The sequence below is a fragment of the Hyperoodon ampullatus genome, assembly GCF_949752795.1.
Source record: "Hyperoodon ampullatus genome assembly, chromosome: 8".
Classification (NCBI taxonomy): Eukaryota; Metazoa; Chordata; class Mammalia; order Artiodactyla; family Ziphiidae; genus Hyperoodon; species Hyperoodon ampullatus.
The window spans coordinates 107,704,415-107,721,475 of NC_136921.1; the positions used below are offsets into that span (position 1 = coordinate 107,704,415).

At 51.3% G+C, this 17,061-nt stretch overlaps 1 protein-coding gene across 1 annotated transcript in view; it reads right to left on the reverse strand.

Moving 5' to 3' along the window:
• Positions 1-814: 814 nt before the first annotated feature.
• Positions 815-17,061, reverse strand: part of MARCO (macrophage receptor with collagenous structure) — a gene marked incomplete at both ends in the record, with an annotated part of 32,076 nt that continues 15,829 nt past the window's right edge. Inside the window, 8 exons of the mRNA XM_079710713.1 lie at positions 815-945; positions 2,161-2,337; positions 3,625-3,723; positions 4,650-4,694; positions 12,583-12,645; positions 12,739-12,837; positions 13,333-13,368; positions 13,475-13,741. Coding sequence (XP_079566839.1) covers positions 815-945; positions 2,161-2,337; positions 3,625-3,723; positions 4,650-4,694; positions 12,583-12,645; positions 12,739-12,837; positions 13,333-13,368; positions 13,475-13,741 — 917 coding nt within the window. The remainder of the gene's footprint in view (positions 946-2,160; positions 2,338-3,624; positions 3,724-4,649; positions 4,695-12,582; positions 12,646-12,738; positions 12,838-13,332; positions 13,369-13,474; positions 13,742-17,061) is intronic.

A 17,061-nucleotide genomic window follows, 5' to 3' on the forward strand; every position in this document is an offset into this window, starting at 1 on the left:
TGGACGGGGATGCCTCAGAGCCGCATCCCTGCATCCCACTCTCCCGGATTGCACATCTACCTGAACCATTTACAACACCTGGAGGGAGAGGGTGAGAGCATGTGATTGCGCTCAGAGAATATGTATCCCAGGGGAAGACTGCAAAGGGTGAGGGAGGCCAGATTTCTCAGAGCGGGTGAGCTGCTCTACCTTCTTGGTTTCATTCAGTCGTTCATTCATAAATATTTACTGAGCCCCTACAGGGGTGAATGAAACAGACAAAAGTTCCTGCATTTATGCAGCTCCCATCCTAATGAGAACAAATGTTCATGCTTAATGGTACATTTCCTATTTTCCAGGCAACCTGGTGCCAGCTACCTGCGGCCTCTTCATTTGCTGCCGAGCAGCTCCAGGGCTGGAGGGAATGCCCGCTGCTGTGCAGAGATGCTACATCGGATTGATTGAAACGCTGGTCATGACTACTTCTGTCTACAGGTGAGCCTCACTTTCGGCATTGCATTTCAGCACCCCCTGCACCCTTAGCCTCCCCGGCTCTGAGCTGAGACTCCACGGTCCCCGTGCGTGGGAACGGGGGTGCGGGGAACGTGAGGACTCAGTGAAAGGCTGTGGGCAGGGAGTGGGCAGGAGGGACGAGCTAGTGATTTCAGCCACGGCGCCGGGTGGTACCAGGTAGCGCTTTGAGCTTTATTAGCAAGCCCACTTCACAGGCTGTCAGCCACCCCAAGAAGCCCCTCGGGGAGCACGGCCTCCCTTCATGGGCTGAGTGTCTTGGCTGTGGACGCCTTGGGGGCGGAGCAGTGAACAGCCGGTGGGGTCAGCTGCAGTCCACGCCTGCATCCTCACTGTGGTTGCAGTTGTGAGAGCCCCAGCTGTTCTTGCTACAGCTCCACAGGGTCGATTCCGACCCCTGACACGCAACGTTGTCCAGCCAGATGGTCCCAGTGCCTGGACACAGCAAAAGCAAGGAGGGAGAGGAGCGTGGGATTAGGGTCCAAGCAGCGTGGCCCGTCTGTCCTCAGGGGCTTCCACGGGGAGCTAGACTGCCAACTTCTCCCACACGTGCCCAGGCCCACCGTGCTGACGGCGGGTCTGCTCTCTTATGGCGGTTCTGCCTCTGTTCTGCTTTCTACCCTTTGACAAAAGTCTCATCCGAGTATTTAAGATGTAGCCCAAGCATGATTTGAACTCTCCTCCTAGGGATCTCTAGGGTTTGTCTCTTCCTTAACTGCCTTTGTAACCAGGCCATGCACGTGGTCTAAAGCATTCACACCTTCCTCAAACCCCCTTGCTTCTGATAGAATTGATTTCAGATCAGGAGCTCAGAGGAATTACTGGATTATTTGATTTCCATAATTTACACGACAGTGTGACCATCTATGGAGGCTTAATCTGTTTGAGGAAAATGTGTATCTTAAAGGAGTTTTGTAATCCAACTAGACTCCAACTAGACTCAGATTGAAAAGTAGGTATGCATTTTGGTGGGGTTGGGGGGAGAGGTAAGGGCAGAGGACATTTTGGGGTGGGGGCAGGGGAAACGGGCCTAGTGTCCCTGCCAGATCAGCTCAGAAATGGTCTCAGGCCTGGGGCTTAACTCTTTTGTTGAAAGTCTAAACCTTTTGCTGCAAGACATAGCTGAGTCTCTAGCACCCCAGGACATCTTTCTAAAACGGATTTTAGGAGGTCCCTGCTCTGATTAATTTTCTCTTCCCTTCATATCTTCTCCTTGAAGATGATCAAATTTGGGCCACCTAGATAGACCTTCAGGTTCCAGAGAGCTGGGATGACCACTGGGCTTGCCTGCCCTGCATCCTTCTCTGTTCTCTCAGCTCCAGCCCCTCAGCTGTCCAGAGAGTGTCCCTCATAAACACCCTCCGACACATGGCTTTCTGGCTTTAGGGCTGGACAGACAGCAACTCAAACAAGCCTTTGCTGTCCCTTTGGGGAAGAGAGCCTTCTTTTTCCTGGGACTGCCAAGTCTGAAGGATGTAAGCTGGGGCCCTGGGCTGCAGAACTTTTCAGTTGCTTGAACCAATCCTTTTCTTTTAGCCCAACCAAGCTGAGTCACTTGCAACCAATGGTTGCCAACACCCTACCAGGGAGAGAAAGCCCACATCAGCACCTCAAGGACAGAGGCTCCTGGTTGAGGATCGATTCACTTACCAGCTCCCACATTGAAAACGGCAGTTCCCGAAGAGTAACCCAGCATGCGGCAGAAGACAGTGGCATCTGAATTGTCCCAATCGTCATCGCAAATTGTCCCCCAGGCACCATTATAGTAAATTTCAGCCCGGCCTCGGTTCCTAGAGCCAACAATCCGGACGGACACCATGGATTCGCCTGGATGACAAAACACACGTGGGAGAGGTGAGGGAAGCAGCCCAGGGCTCTGTGTGAAGGCAGGCTCTGCCTTTTCATTTCCGGAAGTCCTATAGTTAGGGAAAAGAAGCCTCCTGCTTGGCTGCCACCACAGCTGGGAAGATCCCACGTTCTGGCACCAGCACAACCAGCGGCCTCTGTGAACCTGGGCCTGCAGGTGCGAGGCCATGGGGGCAGGTCCCTCTGCAGCTGGCCTTGCAAATCCAGCCCACCGTGTTTAGCCTTGTGTTGTCGATAAAAAAGGGGGAAGAAAGAAGGGAGGGAGGGAGGAAGGTGTTATCTGTGGCTCTGTACCACGGGCAGGCTTACTTAAGGGACAAGCCCTTAACTTTCCCCCCAAATGAGGAATCTCTCTGAGAACCAAGGCCTCTCCCCCTGGCACACCTACAATTTTCAGGTACAGAGTAACCTCCGAAACACACATTAAAGAGAACAGAAATAGCAATTACCTTTTTGACCTTTTTCTCCCTTTGCTCCTTGTGGCCCAGAAGATCCTATCATGAGGAGAAAAACCACACAGTTCAAAGGAAACCAAGCCAGGACCTCCTTGCCCTCCTTTGCCAGCAGTGGGGAGGAGCAGCGGGCAGGAGGGTGGAGGGTGAGGGTCAGACTCCCTCCTTCAGCTTTGCCAGCCCCCTGGCATCACGGGGACTGGATGTGCCGTGGGCTCCCATGGGTGAGCAAGAAGAAATGGGCCTGGGGCTTCCCTGGTGGCGCGGTGGTTGGGAGTCCGCCTGTCGATGCAGGGGACACGGGTTCGTGCCCCGGTCCGGGAAGATCCCACATGCCGCGGAGCGGCTGGGCCCGTGAGCCATAGCTGCTGAGCCTGCGCGTCCGGAGCCTGTGCTCCGCAACGGGAGAGGCCACAACAGTGAGAGGCCCGCATACCGCAAAAAAAAAAAAAAAAGAAGAAGAAGAAATGGGCCTGAGCCACAGCAGGAAGGATTCAAGCTCTATTAGAGAGGAACATTCCAGAGACATGGAGTTGGAAGTCTCTCCTGCCATCAGTCACGGAGACTGTGTGGTCCAGGGCCTGACTGGGCGTGGTGCCAGCACGTGGTCACCGGCCTGCCACTTGGAGTGGCCGGCCGTGCCTTATTCACCTCTGTAAGCTCAGCGCTGAGGGCGATCCCAGCACAGGACTTGGCCACAGAACCACTAAACCTCTACCCTTCTGGTTGTGAAAACTCCCAGCACCTTATGACGGGTCTCTCCTTAGAAACCTCACATCAGAAACTGAGGCCTTACCTTTCGCCCCGGGCTCTCCCTTTCGGCCGCCTGGTCCAGGTGCCCCCTTGAGGCCGACCAGGCCTGGGCTTCCCTTGTCTCCCTTCACGCCTGCAGGGCCTGCGGAGGAGAGAGACCACCTCCATCCGACACTCTGCTCTGCTTTCCAAGGGGCACCAAGGGCCTTGGTGTTTGGTGCATGAGTTGTCCTAAGCCACCAGGTTCCCCCCTGCCCCCATCAATGGGCTGTTCGAATGTTCAGCCCGTGTGGGCAGGGCGCTGCCCTGATCCCCCGGCTCCCGTGTAAACTCTGGTTGAGGACGAGCAGGTGAAAATCGCCCACAGTATTCCAAGGCTGTTGGTCCTCATTGGACGGCATCATTGTGTGGACGTTCTAGCCATTCTGGGAGAATTTGCTAGAACATTTCTAGGATTCAATTTCTCCTTCAGTAAGTTAGAATAGGGATAGAATATCCAGCTCAGGTGGAAGAAAGACTGCTCAGGAAATGTGTCTGAGGAGTGTCGCTTTGGCTTCTCAGGGTAGGGCTGGCGAGAAGACTAGAAATGCCGTGGGCAGGGCGCAGTGACCAACCATTAGCTAAGGCGGAGGCCAACAAGGACCGTGATGATAGTCCCGTGAGAAGCAACAGGGAGGGTGGGGCGCCTTGAGGGCCAAAGGATAGAGGGAGATGGACCGAAGCCGATGTGGACAGGCAGATAGAGGCCATGCAACCCACCTGGCAACTGGAGAGGAAGGTCGCCCAGCTCCTCGGCGGCTGCGCGGCCTGAAGCCACCACCAGGGGCAGTTCTCCTGGCCTTCTTTACCCTCCACCCCCTCTGCCCCCACCCTTGTCTCTACACCCCTTCCCCAGGTTTGTCACCCAAAGAGTCTGAGGCTGGAGCGATAGAGCCCTGGAGGCGGAGACACTCTGGGGAAAGGTTACTGAGGTTACCGCCATGATTTCAGGGTCGACAAGACGCACCCTTGGAGCACGAGCTCTTCCAGTCATCACTGTGAGAAATGAAAATGAAGCTGGCACTTTACCTGGAGCTCCTGATTCTCCTTTTGTCCCTTGCTGTCCTTGAAGTCCTAAGATCAAAATACAAAAAAGGGGAGAAGATAATAAAACTTAGATATTAGACGCTTTTAATCTTACACAACCTCTACCTTCTGTCTGATTAATGCAGAAGGAAAGGTACATTGGTTCTCCACGATTGTTTAAAGCCTCTTTAGCAGAGCATAAAAGTAGACAGACTGCAGATAAATGGGGACGTGTGTTGGGGTGAAATAGAAATTGGATGAAAGTCTAGGTTAGATGGACAGACCCCGGACTCAGTGGCTGGCCTTCCTTGTCCAGAAATAGCCTGACTTGGTGTCTAAATTCAATCCCATTCCTTTCTATTGCATTTTATTGAAAAAGAATTGAGAGATAATTTGAAAATAAAGTTATTTTTATTTGTAAAAGACTGCGAAGGAGACTCAGTGGCCACTAGGAGCTTTGGGGGGTCCTCACCCTCAGTAGATATTCCATAGCGTTTATTGCTTTATTTCATTGTGGCCCCCAGTGTAGCTAAACATTTATATAGCTAAAAGGTCTCACGTCCAGAAAATGGAAAAATAAGCACTGCAGTCATTGGGGATGATCCTATTTGTAGTTCTAATGTGAAAGTTGCTTCCTTCCTCCCTTCCTTTCTTTCTTCCTTCTTCACATTCATCTCTTTTTTCACTAACTTACATGGAAGACCCACTATCCCCAGCACCATGCTGGGTCGTCATTTATTGTGGGATAATAATTTATTGGTTTAGTAACTCCATAGTCTCTCAATTTTAAGTGCAACTATTGATTTTATTTCAGAGAAACAGGACTCTCCAAGACAGTTACACAAAGTTGGGGAAATTAAAGCTCATTATTGACCATGAAGTAACAGTTACTAGAGGGTACCAGTGGGAATGCACTCCCACCATGCTCTTGACTGGTATCCCTCCCACCACGCCAGCTCAGTCTTAACCAAGAACCCACCCATTTGATGATCACGAGAGACCACAAGGAACTCAGTTACCCTCGTTGCCAATTGCCTGGGGGAAGTTCCTGCCTTCCACTTCAGTTCCTGGCTTTCCTGAGCACCTACTGTGTGCTGGTCAGTGGAGGGCAGGCGAGGGGCCTGGTAGGCCTCTTCAGGATCCCTTCTTGGAATAATGAGCAAGGAGTCCTGGCTCCTGGCAGCCTTTCAGAGGGCTCGTCTGAGGCTGGGCACTGCCTGCGGAGGACGGCCTGAGGGCCGAGGAGCTAGGAGCTGCTGCTGCAAGCCTGGGCACCAAGGGAGGCGGGCAGCCCTGGAAAGATCTGAGAGGGCAACTAGTTCTGCCCCTCATGTTTGAGATGAGGACCAGAATGAGGCTCAGAAAGCGTCTTCTAAAAGCTGGAGGGACCTTTGAGGCTGGCCCTGGCAGACAGGCTCCAGCTCACCCCGCACCAGCTGTGCCCGCTCCGGTTCCTCGGTTTGGAAAGCCTCACTGCTTTGGTCCCCTGGGGAACGGGATCAAGGCTGTGAAAGCTGCTAAGATGCTAGATGTTGCTGACTCTGAAGCCTTCTCTGGCCTCGCCCGTGGCTGACGCACTTCCTCCCAAGGCTGCACAGGGGCCAGAGTCAGAGAAAGCCTGGGCTTGCGTCTGCCTGTGACCTTGAGCCAGGCTCCCTCTCCCTTAAGCCTCACCTTTCTCCTCTGAGCCTCTGGCTGCCTCAGGGTGGTTGTCAGACTGAAATGAAGTTGTCTGTGTCAAGTACTAAACCTCGTGTCTGACAAGCGGTGCCACAAGGACCCCGGGACCCTGTCGGTACGTGTCTGTCTCTCCTCCAGCGGAGAGCGCCTGGGACACTGGGGCTGAAGCTCCCGCAGGAGCTCCAGGCTTGCTGCCCAGCAACACCCCCCAACCAGATGTTTGCTGTTGACCTCAGGTGGCCCAGCACGGGCAGTAGATGTGTCCTCTCTGCTTACCTGCACCTGAATTGCAGGTGTCAAGATGAGGGAGGAGAAACCACATTCAGAAACATGTCTTTGGTTATTAAATCGAAAAACGGTTCATATCTAGACTCTTGACCCTCTCTGTCACATCCTAAAGGGTGCCATATTGCACAGATCTCTACCTCAAGAGCCTGTCCCTAGACCCAAGTTTGAGGGACACCTCACACTGTGATATCTCCTTCTTGCCTCTCCGCCACCGAAGAAGCCTCCAGAGCACCGAACAACAAATGTCCTATATGGACAGGAGCCCTAGGGGAGCCCCTGTTCACTAGGGCCATGGTCCCCAAGGCCTGACCCTTCCACCTCATTTCTCACACCCTCCCTCCCAGCCCCCCACCTCTTGGGGACTCAACCTCTGCTGCTGCCTGCCCTGCACTAGGCACCACGCCAGGAGCTTCACATACATGTCTCAGCTTCCCAGCGAGGTCGTGCCATTTCCCCCTTTACAGAGGAGGAAGTCCACACTCAGAGACGCTAGGTGATTTATCCCACATCACACAGGGAGGGAGTGGTGACGTTGGGGTTAGGACACAGGGTTGGCCTCCCACTGGTCACTGTGGCTGCCTGCGTTCCACCAGCCTGCCAGCTCACTACTTCCTGGAGTTTCACGTGGGCTCTCCACCTCGTCCCAAAGACTCCCAGTGGCCTTAAGCCACCCCTGACTCCTAAATAAGTCGTCCAACTAGAGTGAGCGTCAGAATCACCAGCACAGGGTTTGTTAAAAACAACTTGCTAAGCACCCGCCCTGCCCTGCGGTTCCTGATTCACTGCACCTAGGCTGGGAATCTGAGACGCTGCATTTTTAACAGGTTTCTGGGTCTTTCTGATGCTGCTGGTCCAGGGACCATGGTTTGAGTAACCACTGCCCTAAACACATCTCACTCAGTCTTCAGGGACCAGCTGACAGCCCGCGTCCTCCAAGCAGCCTTCGAATCTCTGAGGCGCTCACGGCCCCTCCCCTGTCTGAGCCCTCCCGTAACCCACTGGCCCTTGATAAAATGCCCTCTGAGATGTGTGTAATAGGTGTAGGTTTATGTCTTTAAAACTCCCCTCTTCAAGGCAAGGAAACTGGAATTGAGTTTTGTGTGATTTTTTTGGGTGTGATTTCTCTCCAGGACTAGACTCTGAGAGGTGCTCGCTGAGTGGCTATGCATGGATCCAGGGACCAGTAATGACTTCACTATAAATCAAGGCGGCATCCTGATTGGATCAGGGAGAAGGAGAAATGGCTGAAAAATAGAATTTAGAAGTTCATGTTGTAAACCTACACTGGAAGGGAATGAATGCTGGGTTTGTCCGCTTAACCACAAGCAAACTGGGATTCTCTGGGGGTCACAGACTCATCACGCCGAAAGGGCTCAAAATATTTATTTGCAAGGTGCTTATTTATAGAAACAATTTCCCCCCAAGAAAATAGTTTAGTTAGAAAGCACATGCCTTCCTGTTGTTTTGGGTTCAGCTGCTGCTCTGCCTAAAATCTTAGAAGGTCCCTGCTTGAAGGGAAAATTGCCTGTTTCAAACCCAGAGTGCTGGCAGATTGGCAGGGACCTGGGTATTATTCTAGAACTCTCCCCACACTCCACAGAGGAGGAAACCAAGGCTCTGGAGGTCATGTACCAACCCATCATCACCTAGCTAGTTGGCAAGTCCAAGGTGATGCACAGGCCTCCTCACTCTGATTTAAAGTAGAAATTTCTAGTACATTAGGAAACTTCCTTAAATACCATCCCAACTTACAGGCTCAGTGCAGCCTGGCAAATTTTGGGTTAATTTAATATCTAACAAATTAAGCTGTATAACAAGAAGTAAGATGGTAGGTAGGGGGCCCAAAATTGGGACGCATGTAGACTTCTTCAGATGTCTCTAAGAAATTTAGAGGAAAACGAGGAAAACTCTAAGTGACAATTTAGTAATATGAGTTGGTAGAATTTAATAAATTCTTGGACTAAGTCAATACTTAGACATGGGGAATGAAATCAACTGAGAGATTATATTCATGATATAGGGCTTAATTGCTATTATGGATTATTCTTTGTTACTTATCTCTAAAGTAAAACTCATCTTAAAATACAGATGAGAAACTAGATTTCAAGTTATTTGCACTTTGGCTTTGCCTCAAGAGAAACATAAAAGGACATAGAAAATTCAGATTCTTGTTATATTTTAGACATGAAGGTTGTTGAGATGCAGAAATTTTGATCAGATTGGTATTTTGGAGCTTCAGTGTTTTGGCTGTGTCTAACTTCATTTCATGAGGTGAGGTGGTAGAAAGAGACATGCCATGATCACAAGTTGAAGTGAGCCATTCCTTATTTCCAATCAAATTTTCCTTCAAAATGGCCAAAGGATTTAGAGCTAAAATTTGCTTTGTTGTGGATTTTTTTTTTTTTGCAATTTTTTTTCCCCAAAGTCAAATGATTCTGCAATAGTTTGAAAGATCAAGGGTTAGAAAAAACTAAGCTTTGGGGGTTTGATAAAACCCTGTTTTATGAATGGTGAAGGAAACTACCATTATAGAAAGTTCTTCTCGGTGATAATGTCCTACTTAAATAAACTATGCAGTCTATCTTCCCAACAGAATGGAAGGAGTCTCCTCTTCGCCATCTTTATCTTTAATCTTTCTCAAGGGGTGTGAACGTGGGGAAACGTTCCACCAGAACGGGTTGGAGTGTGATTAGTGAGCGTTCACAGCAGCAAGAAGATTTGGTGACTAAGGTAGGATTTACCCATCTACTGTGGGGTGAGAGGTGCGGGCAATTCTGATTTCTCTGAGTCCTATACTCTACGTTATTCTACACAACAAAATTTAGAAAAGCACAATTTTGGAGTCAGACTTTGGGATTAACTCCTGGACTCAGTGTATATTAACTGTGAGACCCTGAGGAAAGGTTTTACCTTCTGGGAGCCTTTGCTTCCTCAGTTGTAAGGTAAGGATGATGAAACTCAGCTGTGTGGATGAACTAAGATCACGGGAGGAAAGGCCCAAACACAGTGCCTGGCTTGGAGGCATCGTTAGTACTAAACAGAACTCTTACTTTTGGGAATTAATGCGCAATAACGAGATCTAGCTGTTACCTAGGTTAAGCCAAGGCACCCAAATTTCTCTGTTTTCATCCCATACTGCTAGATAGTCTCCTGTGAGATTAATGATTTTATTTACAAAATGGGAAATACATCAGTTTGAAAAACTGGCTTGATATAATCAAAATTGAACCCACACCTCAGTACCTCTAGTTTGGGGAATACCAACATCTTGACATTGACAAGTATGCATTGTCTTCCATGATGAGATGGTCTGGCTCCCACTCACCATCCACCCTTCCTTCTCCCACTTCAGAATCTGACATTTCCAAAAGTTCATTAACCTATGACTTCAAGATGAAATACAGCCCTGGCTACAGCTAGCCAGTTTACGGTCCTAAGGGAATTCCCTCCTGAGATGTCTATGTAGACCATCAGCTACTTGATCAAGACAAACGTTTGGGTTTGAGCGGGAAACATGTGCAATTTGGAATTTGTTGTAATCATCACACGCCCCAAATTGAAAATGTAATTCACCATGTTTACTTGGGCAGCCAGAATTAAGGAATAGCCCTTAGAATCTGCCTGGTTGGTATTTCCCACTAGGCCTGATTGATGGAGGTTCCCATAAAGGTGTTCACCAGATATGCAGGGACTCTATCATGGAGTTAAGTGATTCCCAGACAGTTGGCCAAAAGTGTCTGTGGGATCTTAGGTAAATACCAAAGAGCCATAACAGGGCCTGAGAGCTCCATGTTTCCTTCTAAGAGTGGAAGAAGCTGCTGCAGCTTCTGCTCTGATCCTTCCAGGACTTGGGTACAGGGAGACGGTGCTACTCATCCGAGTGCCCTGATGGGGGTGGGGGAGGGCTCAGGCTGCCCGCAGAGGAAGGCAGCATGACAGAGTATAATGGATGAGGCCTCAAGCTTTGCGTCAGCCGGGCCTGGATTCCAACCCTGGCTGCATCTCTTACTGTGAAGCAGCACTAACCAAAGTGTGTTTTCCTTTGGGCTGTCATGAAAATGCTCATGTCAGGAGCTGCTCTTACTATGCAAACCCTCCCAGGACGCAGAGTGCAGGCAAGATTCTCCCCCTTCAGTGGGAGACACAGGCTCAGGGGCCTGGGGAGTGGGTGCAGTGCCCCTTGTGGGTAACATCATGTTTTGTCCCCCATACTCTTGCTTAGTCAAGAATCACTAGTCTGGCAGTGGTGGCGGCGGGGGTCGGGTGGCGGGGCTCCCAGTTTATAACTGAGGGAGAAGCGCCAACATCTCCATGAAGCCAAGCAGAAAACTCAGTGGTAAGACAGCCTCAGAGTCAGGCACGCTAAGATCTGGAGTCAGGGAAGATGAAAGTATAAAATCAGAAAGAGGCAGCCGATTAATCGGGGTCACCTGACCACCACACCCAGATGGAACCTTTCTGGAAGGCGAGACTTGCTGGTGGCCTTCAAGTGGCATTTACAGGGCATCAGGTAGCACAGCCCCTGCCTGCACTGACCCACCATCTGTGAAAAGGAAATCAGCTCCCAGACTGGATGGATTGGAAGGGCATGGACATAGGAGTTGCTTGTGCCAGGGCTGCTGACAAGCATCAGGGAAACTCCAAAGGTCGAAGGCCCAGAGTCCAAGGCTCAGGAGGTGGCATGGCCCAGCTCTCTGGCCAGAGCTCCTGAGCCTCTACCACAACCTAGACCTGGACTCCAGGGACACGCACCTACAGAGCCCTCCCTCACCCTCCAAGACTTCACCTGCTCGGTTCCCTCTCTCTGGACTTGCCTTCCTCTCCCCACATGGCTCAGCTCGACTCATCCTCCAAGACCCAGCTCGAGCTCTTCCGTCACTCCTGCACTGCCTACCTTTTGCTAACCCCACCAGGGGCCACTGTGAACTTGAAGGATTTGGGTCAAGTCGCATTTGTTTAAAAAAATCAATCCGTTGACCACTTGTTCAATGAAAACTGAGAGGGCTTGCCCCTGGCGTAGGTCTCTAATGTGGTTCTGGGGTGAAGGCATCCGGGTTGTCTAACTCAAATATGACCTTCTGCTCTGGCAGTGACTGTCCACAGACATCCTTGGAAGATACACAGCCCTTTCTCACAACCCTGCACTGGCCACAATACCTCCTGGCCTGCACCTGGCTTTCTAAATGGCATGTGGCACTTCTCCATGCAAAACCCACAGAACAGTGTGCCTGACACCATCTGGCAACAGTCCATCTACCTATCTCCTGCACCAGCCTGCACATCTGAAGGCAGGAACCAGGTCTTATGCATCATGGGGGTCCAGCACCTAACACAGTGGACCAGACTTTCTAGACCATCGTAGGTGCCTGGACTTACTTAGTGACTGGAAAAAACACAGTTCTTTATAAAGTAGACCACACTGGTATGATGGTTTATAACCTAGACTACATTGGCATTAACAATTTATAACCTTGACTAGGTTGGCACGATGGTTTATGAGCTAGTCTCTGTGAGTTGGGTAACTGTGGGTCACTCCTCTTGGCCTGAGCCCCCCTGGGAGAATGTGCAAGAAGGGTTTCTCGACAACTGTTGTCCAAATCCAGAGCCCTGACCCTTGGGACCCCACCGCAGGTCAGTGGGATAGAGAGGGCACTACAAGCACCCCTGGAACGCAGGCCAGGAGACAGTGTGGCCAAGGCACCCCCTGCTCTCTTCTTTGACGGTGGAGGTTTGGTCATGGCATTCAAAGCCTCTCAGGGACTCTGGGCAGAGAAAGACAGCCCCAGGGCCTTGGACTCAAAGGGTTCTGGCAGAGGAAAGTGCCCTTTTTAATCCAGGTGCGTCAGGGGCCAGAACACAGGAGACCCTCTGCCTGCTTCTGGTGGGCCTGCTGGGAGGTAGTCCTCCTCTCTGTCCATCCTTGACACCCAGCAACTCCACCTGCCCGCCTACCCACGCCCCCTGTTACCTGTGTCCCCCTTGCTTCCTTTCACACCTTCGGCTCCTGGACTCCCGGGCCTCCCTGATGGTCCTGGACAACAGATACCATGGAGGGTGTAAGGTCTGGGCTGGGTGGATCTTCAAGCATCACTGCCCACACCCACCACGGGACCCAGGACTTCACCTATTGGCCCAGTGGGACCAGCGCTGCCAGGCTCACCCTTGGCACCCGGGGATCCCGCAGCTCCTGGAAAGCCTGGAAGACCCTTGGCTCCGGGTTGTCCTGAAAGTTAAGTCATGAATGAAAGGCTGGGAGTGGTTGGCAGAGGGCCTGGCTGACCACCCCTTCAACACACCTCTTCTCTGCAGTGGCACATGTATCTCTTAACACCTCATAGGTTCCCTGGGCAGCTTAAACTCTAGAAGCCTTGAACTAGCCCTATTAGTGGGAGGAAAATTACAGTCTCAGCAATTTATTAATTTTTTCCATTCACTGCTGCAGACTTTGAGGTTTATGGACTTACTAGGAACTCTGGGTGTGAGCATCCTGCTTCATACCCCTGGGTGGCAGGGTGGAATGAAGCTCTAAAAAAGACTATCAGTTAGGCCTGCCCTCCAAAGCGGCTCTGTTCCTCTTAGGCCAGGCCAGGGTTTACAAAACTCCAGAGACTCTGGGTTAACACTACAGTGAAATAAGACATAGTAGAGTCAGGTCCTGAACTTGACTTTGCCCAGGGACAGCGGTAGCTGGAATGATGCCGATTCCCACAACTCTTACCTTGATCTCCTTTGAGTCCAGGAATTCCAGCCACACCTAAAATACAGAAGGACTTTTAAGGATATTTTTTCCCTCTAGCTCAGCCCGCCAGACAAAAAGGGAATACCCACAGGACAACAGACCTGACTGTGCAGACTCCTACCTGGGGAACCGGGCATCCCTGAGTCACCTTTATTCCCCCGGGCTCCAGGGGGTCCCATGACCCCCATGTCTCCTTTCATGCCTATGTCTCCCTTTCTTCCTGAAAAACCAAGGGAATGTGGCCAGACATGGGAGGAGGGCAAACCCGGCTGCCATGTCCACCTCTGACACATCCTGTCCCACCCAAATTCCAAACTCAGACTCCTTGAATTCCTACTTGGTGCCCAGAAGCGGAAGATACAAAGGCTGCCCTCAAGGAGCACACCACCTTGCCCAGAGACCAGACATCAACTCATGAAAAATGGATGAGGTGACCTGGCCTGGCTGATGGGTAGCGGAAGGTCCCAGAAGCCGGGATCTCAGGGCCCTGGTTAGTGACCTGGTCCCTGGAGGAAGGACCACAGCCCAGGCTTATCCAGCATTGCCTGGTTTATTTCAGTGTGTGAATTTGAGGAATTAGTTTTTCAAACTTCCCAAACGGAAATCTGAATATTCCAGAAAGCAGATCCCAAGGGCTGAGAACAGAAGCTTTGAGGCACTGATGGAGAGGAAAACATTGCAGCAGCACTTATCCCCCTAGCGGTTCAGAGCCTGGCTTTCCTGGTGGCCAAGGTTTCAGAGTTCCCACTTGTCATCAGCATTCCGGGCTCGCCGCGGTCTGTTCTCTCCTGGTCCTCCGTGTCTCCCTCTCCTTTCTGCCACTGCTCAGTGCATATCAATCGAGGGAGCCTCCTCCCTAGGCAGGGCTCGGCAACCCCTGCCCAAACCTGCCAGCCGTCCCACACAGGGCCTGCTCATTGGTACCCACTGGCTTAGGAAGCCAGCCAGGTCCCACCATCAGCAGAGCTCCACCCCAGGCAACTCCCTCAGGGGCTGGGACCAGCTTGCTGGGATGCAATTTGGTTAAAGGACTCCATTCCATTATTTTCATGATTTCAGAGCTGGAGAGGACTCAGAAGGGGGCCAGCTTCTTCTCTAGTGATTTAGGAAAAGTAGACAAAGGGGTCTGGAGTGGAGAGAAAGAAGCAACTGTCATACAGAACTCTCTGGGTCTAAGGTTTGAGTGACATTAGGTGCAAGGCTTGGGAATTAGCTTCTTTGAGGCAGTTTGGATACTTGAAGAATAATTATTCCTTGATGGAAGACAAAAGAGCCATAAAGAACATGTTTACAATTGAAGTCCTTACAACAGACTGAGGTGCAAACAGCAAACAAGTTTTTGGTCATTCAGAGCATCCACGGGAGTGGAAGGCCCAAATGGCACTTCTTAAACAAGGCTAGGAATTATTTCCCTGGAGGAATTTGTTGGTGCCCTATTGCTCTGGGGCCAGAGCCATCATGCTAAGGCAATTGTGTGGCTTTAGGAGGTTTCTTTCTTTCTTTTTCTTATTTTTTGGCTGCCCCATGTGGCTTGCGAGATCTTAGTTCCCTGACCAGGGACTGAACGCAGGCCCTCTTTAGTGAGAGCCTGGAGTCCTAACCACTGGACCGCCAGGGGATTCCCTGTCTGAGGTTTCTTGAGACTGGTCTGGGCCTGAGTCTGTATTGCTATGACTTCCGTGTCTCTCTCAAAAGCTACAACCTTGGGAAGCAAAGTAGTACCGGTGAAAGGACCAGAGTCTGGTGGCACCAGAGGAATCACAGCTGCATCCGACTTCAGAACCTGCCCGTCATCACAGCTAAAGATGGAGTGAGGGAAATAGAAGTGTCCCCTGGAACCTCATCACTGTGGCTTTACCCATCTGCTGGGACAAAGAGCAGAAAACCTCAATACCGCTGGGGCGGGTCCCACTTGGTCCGCTAGCCCCGTCCGCTGGCAGTGGATTGGGCAAGCAGTGGGTAAGAGAGATCTGGTGATCTTGGGAAAAGAAATTTGGGAAGAGGTGGGGAGGTTAGAGTCCTGATTTCTGAAGAAGTGAAACTGATCATTTCCCCTCGCCAGCCACACTGCTTCCAGGCCTGAGTCTGGGCGTGGCAGTGGGTGACAGTGGGGTGGGAAGCAGTGTGGCTCAGACTCCACAGGCAAAAGCCCTGGCTGTCATCCCCTCTCTGGGGCTGGCAGGGTCACCTTGAGAAAGTCTGGGCCATAGAGAAATGTGGAGGGCCACCTTTGGAGTCATCCTCACAGGTCAACTGTCCAACCACCTGCCTGGTGCAAGGATCCCCCGTCAGTCCCACCAAGGAAAATTCTGCAGCCCCTATGCCCCACGCCCCCCGTCTGCCCATTTCATCGTGCGGCCGCCCAAGTCTTAACTCTTTGCTCCTCCCTTACCTCAGCACAATTGGTTCTCCAGAAACCTTTGCCCGTTGGCCTCCATTCTTCTGCGGGGTACCACTGACAGCAAGTCTATTTTCTCTTCCACAGGAACCTTTCTAATATTTGAGGATGACTGACACATCCCTGTAAGGGCCCTCCTTCCTGATGGCAAGCACCCTCCGTTTCTTCTAAGGTATATATTTCCTACATGCCAGGTACAGTCTCACAATCTTCTGTCTTATATTCCTGTTATAATCAATCCTCATTGAAGGTTGCTATTCTTATCCCCCTTTTGCAGGTGAGTAAATTAAGGCTCGGAGAGGTTACACAGCTAGAGCTGTAGTAGAACCCAGATGTGTCTGATCTTGGAACTGAAGTCCTTCCCTTTCTACTTTACAGGATCACTAACGCTGCCTACCGTGTAGCAGAGTTTGAACACAGGATCTCCAACCCCTATAGCTGTCCTGCAAAGCATGTATAATTTAATTATGATTATTTTAATGTAATTGCCATTCTTTGCTGAAAGGAAGAGGTTAAACCTCAGCAGGCCAAGTGACGTGTCTAGTTACACAGGTGAGTAGGGATGGCAACCAAGCCTACTGGCTCCACAGCCTCATTCCCCTGCTGTGCCCAGAGCCACCCTGAGGGTGGTCTCTTGGGAGGCCAAGAGACCAGGAGCACACGAGGTGCTCAGTCCCAGCCAGAGCGCTCGGGCCGTGCTTCCCAGAGCCTGTCCCCTACCTGTCCAGGGTCAAACCCTCCACGATCTCTAAAACACAGACCTGCATTTTAAACAAGCACCTCAAATGGCTCTTATCCATGACTCATAGCTTGAGAAGCACTACACTAGAGAGAGCGCTGGCCATCAAGGGAAGATTCTAGATGCTTAAAGTCCTCCTTCTGGAACCAGCCCCTTTGCCCTCCCTGCCAGTGGTCTCCCCTCCTTCCCCTGCCCCCCTCAGGCCCCTTATCAGTCCCTCACCTTCTTCTGCTCTGAGCTCCCAGCACGGCCTGCATCCCCGCTGGCCTCAAGTTGTATCTGGCAGGAAATTCTTCCCCTCTCACTTTGCTCTTAGCTTTCCCATTCCTGTCCTTTGCTCACCTGGACAAAAGGGACCACAGCTGTGCCCCTGGGATGCCTGGTGACCCACCACCCTCTGAGCGACCCTGCCCCACTCTGGCTCTGAAGGTTGAGTGAGCGTGCGTGAGTTTGTGGCCGGGTGGCGAGTGCGTGTGAGTGCGTGTGTGGGCGTGTATGCACGTGAGTGTCTGTGCACATGTGAGCACATGCACGAGTATGCTGGTGCATGTGTGACTGTGTTGCATAAATG